The 12,757-nt window shown below is 45.7% G+C and overlaps 1 protein-coding gene across 3 annotated transcripts in view; it reads right to left on the minus strand.

The window, feature by feature from the left end:
* MATN2 (matrilin 2) overlaps positions 1-12,757 on the minus strand; it is a 129,427-nt gene that overhangs the window by 58,441 nt on the left and 58,229 nt on the right. For all 3 annotated transcript variants that reach the window (XM_037131124.2, XM_037131125.2, XM_037131123.2), the window contains exon 4: positions 8,668-8,790. In XM_037131124.2, the coding sequence (XP_036987019.2) occupies positions 8,668-8,790 (123 nt within the window). The remainder of the gene's footprint in view (positions 1-8,667; positions 8,791-12,757) is intronic.

The following is a 12,757-nucleotide window of genomic DNA, read 5'->3' on the forward strand; positions in this document are numbered from 1 at the left end:
ATAGTATGGCCAGAAGACGATCTCACTGAAAAGATTATTTATACACGGACCAGAAGGAGGTGGTATGAAAAAGTAAGGATCGAGGGACTTGAACCTCGCAGGAGGAGGTAAAGGGCAGTTGTGTTTCTTTAGACAGGGTGGATGACGTGATCCGATGCAATGTCAAACCTGGCTGTAGCGGGGTGATTTCTGTAAGATTGTATTTTCATAGAGGTTAAATAATTAATTGGCGAGCACATCTTATTGCAGAGCTAGATGAGATAATAAAGCACCTGGCAGATGGTGGGAACTCAGCAGACGTTAGCCTCCTTATTTCTCAGACTAGGGTAAAGCAAGGTCTCGTATCTCAATTCTAATGAGCATCACTTTGTTGGGTGCCTGTGAAACCTGCACATGAACCTTACTTCTTTAAATAATGTCACCTATCTTTGACTGAGTTTTGGTTTGTGACTTCTATTCTGAATTGATCTGATACACAAAGTAGGCAATTTTGAATTCTGTAACAAAAGATCTCACCAAACTCAAGCAATCCCTTGCAGAAGGGCAATCCTTAGCGTGTTGCTGAGCGTCAGCAACATTTGCTTGTTTCTCTTAGTTCCCAGAGAATTTTAGGAGGGATGTTATCTGTGTCTGCTCAGTCATCCCGGGTAAAATAAATCAGTGAGGACTTGATGACTAAGAGCCCCAAAGTCGGTGCTCAAATCCATCCCAGCTTCCCCCCTCCCCAGCCGGAGGCTTCCCATGCACCGTAGATTTAAGTGCCTTCCTTCGTTTGTGATCTCAAAACCCTGGCGTAGTGCCTTGGCCCGGAGAGCTTGGAAAACTTTCATCTGGTTACATTGGACAAGGAGCACGGGACACAGACTGTGGTTGCTGTGGCTGACATCATCCTGGCCGAAATCAAAGGGCTTTTACTGATTTTTTAGAATTTCAGACAAGTCACATTGTGTGCTGTTGACACCGGCGACAGCGGAGTTAAAGCAAAATGAACACCTTTAAAGATGTGCCCCACTTTTTAAATAGCTCCTGCTGTTATTTAGCCTGAGATGGATAAAAACCAAGAATTATCTATGACAGCAAGAGAGAAGAGAAGCGTGTTATTAGGGCTGTCATTCCACTTGAGTGGGAAACAATGGGATGCCTGCCTGCTCAAACTCGAAAGAGCTCAGTCAGAGTTACAGCTCCTCGACCGCAGGCAAAACCCAAATGTGCATTTTGGGGTCCGGTTCCCTTCTCTTATCGTGTCTGAAAGCACTAATCTTATTTTGACAGCTGCCGTTGGATGTAAAGACTTTCAAGAGAAAATGTGACTCAGCCTTGTGCTTATACTCTGGGAGAAACAAAACAAATCCAGGGCTGGAGAAAAAAAACAATCTGTCCTTTAGGCAAACTCCAGGAGTGCTCGGGTCCGTCTTTCCCCCCATGGTTGAATTCTTTTTTACATCAATTCTCTGCTCACTAACAAGATTTTAGTTTTAAGAATGGAAAAGAAAGGGGAGCCCCAAAATAAAGTTTTAAAACAAAAGCAAATCCAACCGAATTAGGTTGATCAAAATTATAAACGTCAACAAACAATGCCCTCCTCTTGCAGAGAGCTTTGCAATTTCCAAAGGGCTGTCCTATTGTCCCAATCTTAATATAAACTCTCTACTAAGTGGGCTCTCCCAGGGAGAGATCCAGTTTAAAACATTTAGGTCAGTGGTTTCCAAACTTGAGCTTACATCAGAATCCCCTGGGAGGCTTGTTAAAACACACATTCCTAAGCCCCACCTCAAGTTTAGGGTAGGGCTTGAGAATTTGTATTTTTAATGGGTTATCCCACAGAGCTGAAGCTGCTATGTGGGACCCCCACTTTGAGAACCACTTGTCTAGGTGCTTGTGAAAATACAAAAGCGGAGAAGCTCTGTAAGGTTCAAAGTCAGTTCTCCCTGCTGGGTATTATCTCTTCCACGACTGGGATTTCCCCAGACACGTTTAGTCAGCTCAGTTTTCCCACTGGGCCCTCTCATCCAGACTAACCTCCTCGCCCTTTCAAACCCTGCACCCTGGCACAGCCCAAGGGTGAGCACACTGCACCTAACGGTGTCCAAGTTCCCGGGCCCAGCAGCCAGGGCTATGGGGGAGCCAGCGACTGAATCTCCTCCACTCAGCAGGGCTCTGCTTCTGCTCTGGGCAGTCTCAGCCGTTTACTCCTGGGCCGTGGTCACAGCCTGCTCTTGCTCTGTGCACGGCGGGCCACCCCACTGCTGACACCCTGCCCTTCCCGTCCACACCCCTTTCTCCCTCCAGGATTCCATCTGCTTGCGGGTCAATTAGCACCACCAGGCAGGTCCAGTCTGGCATCTCCTGAACTCTGATCCTCCACCTCCCACGGCACCCGCCACCTGTGTGGGCTCTTTCTCGCCGTAACTAGTTTCCCCTCAAAACTAGATTTCCTCTCTGAAGTTATCCCCCATCTTCTGCCATAAACTCCTCCCTAGAGCAGAGATTATTGCTCTGGCCTCGTAATTAATTCTGCGGTATAAGAAACGCATGCACTGAACTGACTGAACTGATGAGAACCACAAACTGATAGCATCTTTTCTAATTCACTCCCCATGTGTGGAGCACAAAGGAAGCCAAGGTCTGAGAATTTCTCGGGTCTCAAACATGTAAGAGAAACACTGATTTTTCTCCCTTTACCCCATAAGAGTGCCTGGCCCATAGAGGGGCAACCGTTAAGTATTGAATGAATAAATGAATGGACGGATGGGTAGATGGCATTTCTGCCCTGACTCTCTAATTCTAATCCATATATATATATATATATATATATATATATATATATACACACACACACACATATGTACATATATACATATATATACACACATATATAACTGCCAGGCTCAATTTACTAAAACATGATTTTTCACTCCACACCCTGTGTTCATCCCCCCACTCATGAAAGACTGCCTTTGGAACCTGATCTGTAACCAGATCACCCCCAATTTTGTGTGGGCTTACATTCCTTCCCTTGTCCCCCACTAATGCCCCGCACAAACCACCCCAGGCCAGCACCGTGCTCTAGCTAGTGTCCCCCAAAGATGACAAGCCCTGCATTTTTCCTCCTCTCTTCTCTGACTTGCTAGTAAAACCTCCTCCACAACGCCTTCCCTCCCTCTCTCCGACCCTTTGTAGTCTGTCCCAGCACCTGCTCACATTCCCAAAACACCCTGTTCTGAATATACTCATATATTAACATATACATTTGTTTTGAGTTATAAGCGACAATGAATTGCACATATTTAAAGTATACAATTTAATGAATATGACATATCAACATATAACCATAACCAAGATAATGAACATACCCATCACCCCCGAAACCCCCAAATTTCCTCCTGCCCCCCTGATAATCCCTCCTCCTGCCTCTCGCAGCCCCCTGGCCACAGGCAACCACTAATATGCTCTGTCACATGGATTAGCAGCCCTTTTCTAAAATTTTATATAAATGGATCTTTTTACTTCATCGTATCAGTTAGAACCTCCAGTACAAGGCTGACTAGAAGTGAGGAGAGTAGACACATTGTCTTGCTCCTTATCTTAGGAGGGAAGCCTTTAGTCCTTCACCCTTGAGAACGACGTTAACTGAAGGTTTTTTCATGGGTGTCTTTCATCAGGCTGAGCAATTTCCCCTTTATTCCTGGTTTGCTGAGTTTGTATAATGAATGAATGTTGGGCATTACCCAAAGCTTTTTCTGCACATATTAGAATGACCACATGTTCTTCATTTTTCAATCTGTTAATATGGTGAATTATGTGGATTGATTTTTCAGACTTGATTATATATAGATTCTATTCATTAAATTTCTTCCCTCACCTGAGGAAATGTTCATTGATTTTAGAAATGAGGAAGGGAGAGAGAGACAGAGACAGAGGCACATCGATGTGACAGAGAAATGCCGATTGGTTGCTTCCTGTAGGCGCCCTAACCTGGGATTGAACCCTCATCTTTGATATGTGCCCTGACTGGGAATCGATCCCACAATTTTTTGGTGTACAAGACAATGTTCCAACCAACTGAGCCATCAGCTAGGGCTCTATTTGCTAAATTTTTTAAAGAGTTTTTAAATTTATTTTTAGAGAGAAAGGGAAGGAGAGAAGGAGAGAAATATCAATGTATGGTTGCTTCTCGTGAGTCCCATGCTGGGAACTGGCCTGCAACCCAGGCATGTGCCCTGACTGGGAATCGAACCGTGATCGTGTGGTTTGCAGGCCCACGCTCAATCCTCTGAGCTACACCAGCCAGGGCTCTATTTGCTAAAATTTTAAGAATTTCTACATCTACATTCATGAGGAATGTTAGTTATAGTTTTGTCTGTTTAATAATGTGACTGTTTTTCTGGATCATGCCCCTTGATTAAACTCAAATATAAAAGCTATTCAATCACTTATATAGCTTGGGAAAATAATGTCAGGAACATATCTGAAGAATGAAAGCAATCAAATATATTTGGTATGGTTCTTGAGAGAGGAAAAATATGAGAAAGCTGGATGAGAAAGTTTACATTTTTTGCCAAGTAAAGTTATCTGAATGTTGCATTGTTATTATTCTTCTGGATGGATTAAATTAGTCCAGAAGGGAGGGAAAGGGAAGGAAAATTCCTTATTTAAAATAATAAAGAAAGAAAAGGAAACAAGATAAAGCTCTTTCTTGTTCATGGGAATTCAGTGGGAAGGGAAGGATGGGAGAGACAGCGGTGTGAAATGAAGAGACACACACTTCAGGAGGATTCCTCCTGCCCCGTTTTTTATGGGGAAAGGGAAGGAGAAAAACTTCCCCTGAGCCCTCTGGGCTAGGCTCTAGGCTAACGCTTTTGCAGATACCTCCTATAACGGTACTGCGGGAGGAAGACCCTTTGGACGACAGGAGAATCCACAGTCTTGACCTCCGGCATATCCCAAATTGCTTGCATGGACAGAACTTTGAAGGAAAGATTATTTCATGTGCTTGACCTAGTCTTTAAAAGGGAGGGCACATTTTGAGCCACTGACCAACTGGTGTCCAGAGGGGGGTTATCTGGACAGCCCCCCCAAAGATGTGTTTATACCTCCCCTGAAGAGGAGAAAATTAGTGGGCATGGGAGTAGATAACACTCTTCAATAATGAAAGGACTTTCTCTTCTAATCTGGAAAAGGAAATACACTTTTTAGGATGTGGCCTCGGGTGGCAGAAATCTGATCAATGGTGGGACTTATGCAGAGTAGGGTTGCAGCTCAACCTCTCAGGCAGGCTGTGTGGGGCAAGGGGTGCAGGTGCGCTGCATGACCCCCAGTCCCCAGTGGGAGATGGTGGTGGACAGGTACCACTGCCCATCGAGGACACTAGGAGGGAACACAATCCCTGGGTTATGTGGGAGAGGGAGCTAAAAGTCTGACAGCCAAGGTCCACTTTAGCTTGAGGAATCTGTAAATTAGCTTTGTCTGCCTCCTCTCTCCACACAGGCAGAGCATGAATACACAATGGTGTGTGTGTGTGTGTGTGTGTGTGTGTGTGTGTGTGTGTGTGTGTGTGTGTGTGTGTTTGAATACAGTCACCTAGGGGGCACTCTCACAATCATTATGCACAATGACATACCACAGCATCTGGTAGTAGACTTGGGGGATGATAACCATTTGGATGTTAGCCCTGCTGAATTCATTCTGAATCTCCCCTTGGATCAGTGAGCCTTTGAACCTGCCTGTCTCCTGGACCTGGAGGAGTTTCTCTGGTTGCAGGGTTACCCTGCTGCCTTCTGGGGGCCCTGAAGGATCAAACCATGGTTAGGAGCTAGGACTGTGAAGTCCCAGGATTCCTATTCTGGTCTGAATACCTCTAGCCCTGTGACCTTGAGTAAACTGTCTAATCTTTTTATTGTACCTTATTTTCCTTATCTGTAAAATGAGAACGACAAAACCTGCTTTAAGAGCTGGTGTGAGAATTAAATGAGATAACAGGTATAAAGCACTGGGGAGAGCTCCTGGCACATGGCAAACACTTAACCAGAGGCTTGCGTTAGGCCTGACCTCGTGGGCAGCACGCTGAGCTGGGCAAGGGCTGCAGTCATGTTTGGCGGCAATGACCTCAATCATTTATTTGATTTACTCTCAGGCAAGACTGTGAGCTCTGACAGAGTAGGAGCATGGCTGGTTTAGTCACTATTTTACTTCCAGTAATCTGCATGCTGCCCGGCACATCTGCCTCAAAAGTGAGAACGGTTGTGTTTCATTCTTCTCCGGGCCCACTGAGTCTCGGTGCTGTGGGGGCAGCCCCTGCAAGCAGCTCCGAAACGGAGATCGAGGTTGGCCCACCGTCCCCTTGGCACAGCTTTTCACCGTCTACCCCTGGACCAAAGCCATGGGCTAACATGGACTTGTCAACGAGATAAATCTTAATTTGTCACCACCCTTCCCACTTTATAGGTGAGGACACTGAGTCAAGGAGTTTAAACAACAGCTCAGGGTGAGGCAGCCATATCCCATGAGTGACAGTGTCAGGATTCAAACCCAGCTCTTTCTGCAAGATCGCTGGCAGGCAACACAGAGTCACTACTTCTTTCTGAGAGAGAGAGAAAGAACCGATCTTTATGATTAGACATATTAAGCTAAGTCTGGTGCTTATGATAAGGAGAGTTGAACTGCTTCGGAGTGACTGGAGGGCTGGGCCAGATGGGTTGGCACAGCCCTGGCCCCAGCTCCGTCCCTTAACTGGAAGCCCTCCGCCACTTCCCTCCTTCTGGTCCCCATGCCCTCGCTGCCAGTGAATCTCCGAGTGTGGCAGCAATCTATGTGAGAAGTTCACTGGCAGTACAGAGTCCTGGGCCCACTCCAGATCTGCTGACTCTGAATCCCTCGGGGGGAGGCCCAGGGCTCGGCTTCCGGGTGGCTCTAGTTACTGCGGCTTGAACCAGCACCCTGGATTCACATCCCTCCCCCACCCTGGCCTCCTTGTCCCTCCATAGTCTGTCTGAAGCCCGGGCAGCTTCTGCTTCACGCTCTTTGCCCTCACAGTTCTCAACTGGAGGGAGCCAAGGCCAGACCAGCTCTTTGGGAGAGCCTGGAGTCTCTCTGCCTGAGGCTGGAAAACCCTGGTGTATGGGAAAGGCCTTGCTCATGACATCAGGGGAGCACTTTTTACTTTTTTCTTTTTGCTGAACTCAAATTCCTCTGGCTTAACGACATCAGCCCACAGAAAATGGGCATGGGCAGATCCCCTGCACATCACTGGGCAGGAGGCAAGGACAGGAACTCCTTGTGCTCCAGAGAAGGGAGTTAGCCAGGCGGTGGAAGGCGGCGCACTCTGCGGAGAAGTTCCTAGGAGAGGAGAAGTTCCCGCAGAGGCTGGGCCAGAGGGCAGGGTGGGGCGGGCGGAGCCTGAAGAGGACTGCGGGGTGTCTACAGGGATGTTTAGGTGGTTTGCTGAGCAGTGGGTGAGGTGACCTTCCCCGGGCTCCCCCAGTTATCTAGTAAACCCTATCAAACCCATGAGTATTTGGTGTGAGTGATTTTTGTTGGGAAACCGAAGAAGGGTTGGAGGTTCAAGCAGGGTGAGTCAGGCTGAACTCAACGACCTGGGATCCTAGGGTGTGAGAGGAGCCGAAGAACACAGAGCCCCTGGGGTTCCTAGAGGTTGAGGCCTTGCAGCTTCCACAGCCACAGAACTGGAGGAGGCAGGCAGATGTTCCCTGATCTAGGGAGTGGGCAGGGAGGCCTCTAGCCAACCACCCGCAACCCCGAAACTGAAAAGTGAGAAGACAAAAGGAAAATGCGGTTTGGCTCTATAAATGCGATACTAATTACTGCCATTTGTGCAAATAGCTTTCCATTAATGCTTAATTGCTTACCATGCACTATAATAACAGTTACGCATTGCATGAACTACACATCCGGGGTAGCTGAGTTTTATTTGCCTCCATGTGGGCCCGTCTTCCTCCTGCCTTTCCTGCTTGGTTGTCTATGGACTAATACGGTGACTTTATTTACAACTTAAAAAAAAAAAAAGTATGGACACAGCACTCAGTGTTGGAGTAACTCCTCTGAGAGGTGGATTTCCTCATGCTGGCTCAAACATCGGTATTACTAGTTTGGGGGCTTGGCCAAAAAAGAATGTGAGTTCTATTAACACATATCTGTTGGCCCTTTTCTCTGTAGGAGACCCATAAAATATCCTTCTCCAAAGCAAATAGATCCCTGTGCGCCTGTAAAACAGAACTAAATAATCATTCCCAGGCAATGTTACTAACTCCTCTGAAGTCCATGCTTCAGAGAACAGACTAAAATATGGAAACGATTCCTCGGGGAAGAGTTACAAGACCTGGGATGAACTGATTCTTCGGCAGTTCTCTCTGAAGAATGGCTTGGAAGTAAAAGGCACCAGCTCATGAATTCAAGGAGGCCGTTTCTGAGACAGCGCCCCCAGCCATCTTCCCCCCTCTTCCCGATGGCCTACCACGATGGCTCGGCTCTGGCCAAGGGGCTGAGTAGGCAGTAGAGATCAATACAAAAGATATGAATTACAAAAATCTCATTTGTATTTTTAAGGAGATGACGACTTGGTTGGGTCATGGGCCACAGATAAATGGGCTCGGGTAAAAGAAGAGGGAGAGAAGAGGAGCACAGTACGAGTACGTCAGCAAAGCAACTTACTTCTGCAGGTCGTCTGATCCGAGTTGAGGATGTATCCTTGTTTGCACCTGCAGACGTACGAGCCTGGGGTGTTGATGCAGAAGTGCGCACAGTTGTGCTCCTGGAGGCTGCACATGTGGACCACTGAAAAGAAAGATATGGCAAGTTTAGGCAGCAATAATGCCTTCTCTCACTTCCTGCACACAGCAAACATGCATTCAGAACTCTACTCTGTGGTGGAGAGAGCAGGGTCCAAGAGAAAGAAGCTGCAGTCCCCACTCCCAAGGGGGTTTCGAGCCTCTGGTTGCAAGAGACAGTTCCAGATAAATGCTGTCAGCCATAAGTAGACACAGGGCCGTGGAAGGTTAAAGGGAAATGGTGTTGGGCTCCACCCTATGAAATCACCAAGATTCAGCTAAAAACAGGTCCCAGTGACCTACAAAAAGAGAAACCTCATGGTTTAATTAACAATACCCAGTGGTGGGGAGGAGTCTTGATGATACCAGAGCAGCTTTGGCTGAGATGCGGATGGTCAACAGGCAGCAGTGGAGTTGGAGGAAAAGCTATTAAATGAGCATATGGTTAAGAATCAACAGCTTCTCAGGATCATAAATCCCACGAGTGGTGCAATGTTTTTAGCATGTAAAAGTGTTATGCCAAATTTTGGAGTAAAAAATGCACTCGTATGTTCCATGTTTCCATAAGTTTTATGTCTCGTTTGAAAACATTTCTACATTTAGTTTCTGAAGTACCTCAGCTTTCAATATATCAGTTCTTTTTGGAGCTCATAAAAATTCCTTTTTTTACATTTTAATTTATGACTTTCTAAAAAAAGGCAACTTGAACATATTTCAAGTTTACCAACATCAGCATAAACAAGTACAAGTTATGCAAGTGTCCTCAAAAACAAGAAAGGTGGCCATATGTGGAAATGTATTTATAGAAGCTCAAATAAAAGAGGCTTTCAAAAGCTAAGGACAATCCCATTAATCCAGGGCTTAGGAAAACTCAGCAACCAATGAAATAGATACCCCGTTGTATTTTCCTGAATCTCACTGATGGTCTGAAAGCTCTTCCCCTTCAAAGATGATTTTAATTTTTGGAAAATCCAGAGGTCACAGGGCACCAAATCTTGTCTGTAGGGGGGCTGAATCACCTGGGTGATTTGATGTTTCACCAAAACACTCTGCACAAGACATGATGCATGACCAGTGGCATTGTCATGGGGAAGCTGCCAATCACTGGTTGCCCGTAGCTGCAGCCTTCTGAATCATCTGAATAGTGTCCAACTGTTCAAGCTTAACACAAAATTTGGTGCAGATTCATTGCTCTATTCGTTCATTTTGAATGCAATTGCCACACAGTACACATGCTCACTCAACGGCATTTACTACCCCCACTGACTAGTACAGTGAAGTCGTCATTGTCACACATGTGCATTCCAGTCCACTCTCCTTGGCTGCCAGGTTACATCAATGTTGCATAAAGCAAACTGTTCTTGTTATATTAATAATGGCTGGACTTTTTCTGGACAGACCTTGTGTGCCTGCTTACTTCTACATAAAAAACATGGAGAGCATTAATTAACCAGGGGAGTAAAACATTTATTTCATAACAATACCATTTAGAAGGATTCTTCTGAGTTTATAATTGTCTATGTTTTAGCTAAGATAAAAATAAAATATAGGTAAGATTAGGAAAGTTCATAGATCAAATCTAATCAATCATTTTTACTTTGGTGTGAAATAAATAAGTCTTTGTGATTGTGGGCAACTTTACTAATCTCTTTGTATAAAATGGAAATGAAAATAGCACCTGTCTCACAAGGGCCTTGTAAGGGTTGAAATAATCCAGATGGTAAAGTGCTTAGAACAGGGACCAGTACCCAAGGGGCGGGGCGGGTGACTGCTCAAACGTGTTAACTGTTACATAGCCAAGGGCAAGCATCGTGGCCTTTTGTTTTGTTTTATATACATGGGTTCATCCTACGTATTGATCTTCAACTTGTTTTTTCACTGAGCATTATTCACAAATTCTATCTATATTGATATATACCATCTCCATAGCCCCTAAGATGCACCCCCATTTCAGAGATGTTAAAATGTGAAGACATGGGCAGTCGATACTAATTATTTGCAGATTCTGAATTTGTGAATTTGCCTACTGGCTAAAAGTTATTTGTGACCCCAAAGCCAAAACTCCCAGTTCCTTCACTGGCGTTCGTGGGCATGCTCAGAGCAATGAAGCATCTGAGTCTCCAACTGAGGCTGAAGTAGGCGATGCTCTGTCTTTTTGTTTCAGCTCTCAGCCTATAAATGTGTCCTTTTCAAGGTCTACTTCATGCCATGGTTTTCGCATCTTTGTGCTTTTTGTTGGTGTTTTGCTGTTTTAGATGATCACAAGCATAGTGCTGGAGTGTGCAGAAGTGAACTGCTAGTGAAGTGTGCCTCATGTTCCCAAGTGCAAGAAGCTGTGATGTGCCTTAGGGAGAAAGTGTGTATAGACAAATTTCGTTCGCATAGATATACCACCTCAGTGCTGTGGGCTCTGGATCCAAAGTCAGTGAACCAACAAAATATATTAAATAAGGTGCATTTAAATAGAAATACACACAAAACAAGATAGTGTATTGATCAGTTGACAAAAGTGTGACCAGAGTCTCACAGGAACCTAATTGTATTTCCCCCACGAGCAATATTTCAATATTCACTAATTCACTAATTCACTTATCTTCACTGGCTAACAATAAGGAGAATCAATGGTATATCTTAGATTTCACCAAATACATTAGCTCTGGTCTATTCCTTTCAATTGCTTTATTCATTGGTCATACGACTCATTTTATATGGCCACTTCCCAATTAGCGGACATTTGAGCAGGTCCCAAATTTTTGCTTGCACACTACTGTGATGGACATTCTCAAACACCCCTCCTTGAACTCACGTGTCACTATTTCCCCAGGATTCGGTTCCAGTTTAACAGATATGGCCTCACTGCCTTGCAAAGGGGGGTCGCACCAGCCATGCATGAGAGTAACAATTCCAACCCCCTCACACCTTCAGCACTTGGCATTATCAACTTTAAGTTTCTGACAGTATGTAAAGGAAAAACCATCACTCTGATTTTCATTTGCATTTGCTTCGCCCCCTGGAAGGCTTTTTTCTTTGAGTGGACTGCTGGGGCCAAGTTACCCACGGGCACAAGGGCATTTCAGAGGAATCCTCAGCACGTCACCAATTGCCTCCGTAATGAAGGAAGTCTAAGGTCTAGGTAACCAGCTGCACAGTGCTTAAGAACTGGTGCAAGGCCCAAGTGAGGAGCCCAGTGCCAGTCTTCTCAGTGGGACCCTGGCCAATAAAATAGGAAGGAAGGAGACACAAAGCAGAGAAAATATCTGTTGGGCAGCAGATAGCGCAGTGGCGAAGATGTTAGCTTTGTCACTTACTATGCATGACCTTGTATGGATGACTTCTTTTCTCTAAATTCCACTTTCTTCACCTGTCAAAGGGGGGAAATTAAAAGAACCATTGTATATAGGGTTTTAGAGCGGCAGCTTATTGCTGAGGCTTGTTTGGGCCGGGTTCCGTCAGAGAAACTGGAACCAGGGGACTGTAAGTTGGAGTAGCAGCAGAGAAAGCTCGGACCGGGGAGCCAGACTTGCGTTCTGGTTCCCCTCTACCTCGAGCAAGTGAGGGAAGTTCAGGTAGGTTGGGTAGCTCTTTTTGGCTTATTTCTTTACCTGCAGAATAAAGGCATGAACAGGGCCTAGAGAGCCTCGGCACACATGCTTATTGCTTCGTCTGTGTAGCACCCCCTTGTTCTAGAAACTGCCCTTCTCACTCTGGAGGCCTGGTAATGCTGTGTTGGTACAAGGCAGCCCCACTCCTGGCCGCCATTGGGTGAGACAGGGCTTGACAGCCAGAGTCCTTTCTTGGCATTTAGGAAGTAGAACTGAGAAAAGGGGGGCATTAAGCCAAGGGCAAGTTTACTTGGAGGGCTAACATTCCCTCTGCCCTTGGGCCAGAACTCAGTGCATGGGGAAGCAGAGGGAGGAGACAAAGAGAACTCGGGGCTCTCCTTCATCGCTCTTCTCGGCAATTCCATGAGTAAT

This window comes from Artibeus jamaicensis, unplaced genomic scaffold (assembly GCF_021234435.1).
Source record: "Artibeus jamaicensis isolate MK-2021 breed Jamaican fruit bat unplaced genomic scaffold, CSHL_Jam_final scaffold_916, whole genome shotgun sequence".
NCBI lineage: Eukaryota > Metazoa > Chordata > Mammalia > Chiroptera > Phyllostomidae > Artibeus > Artibeus jamaicensis.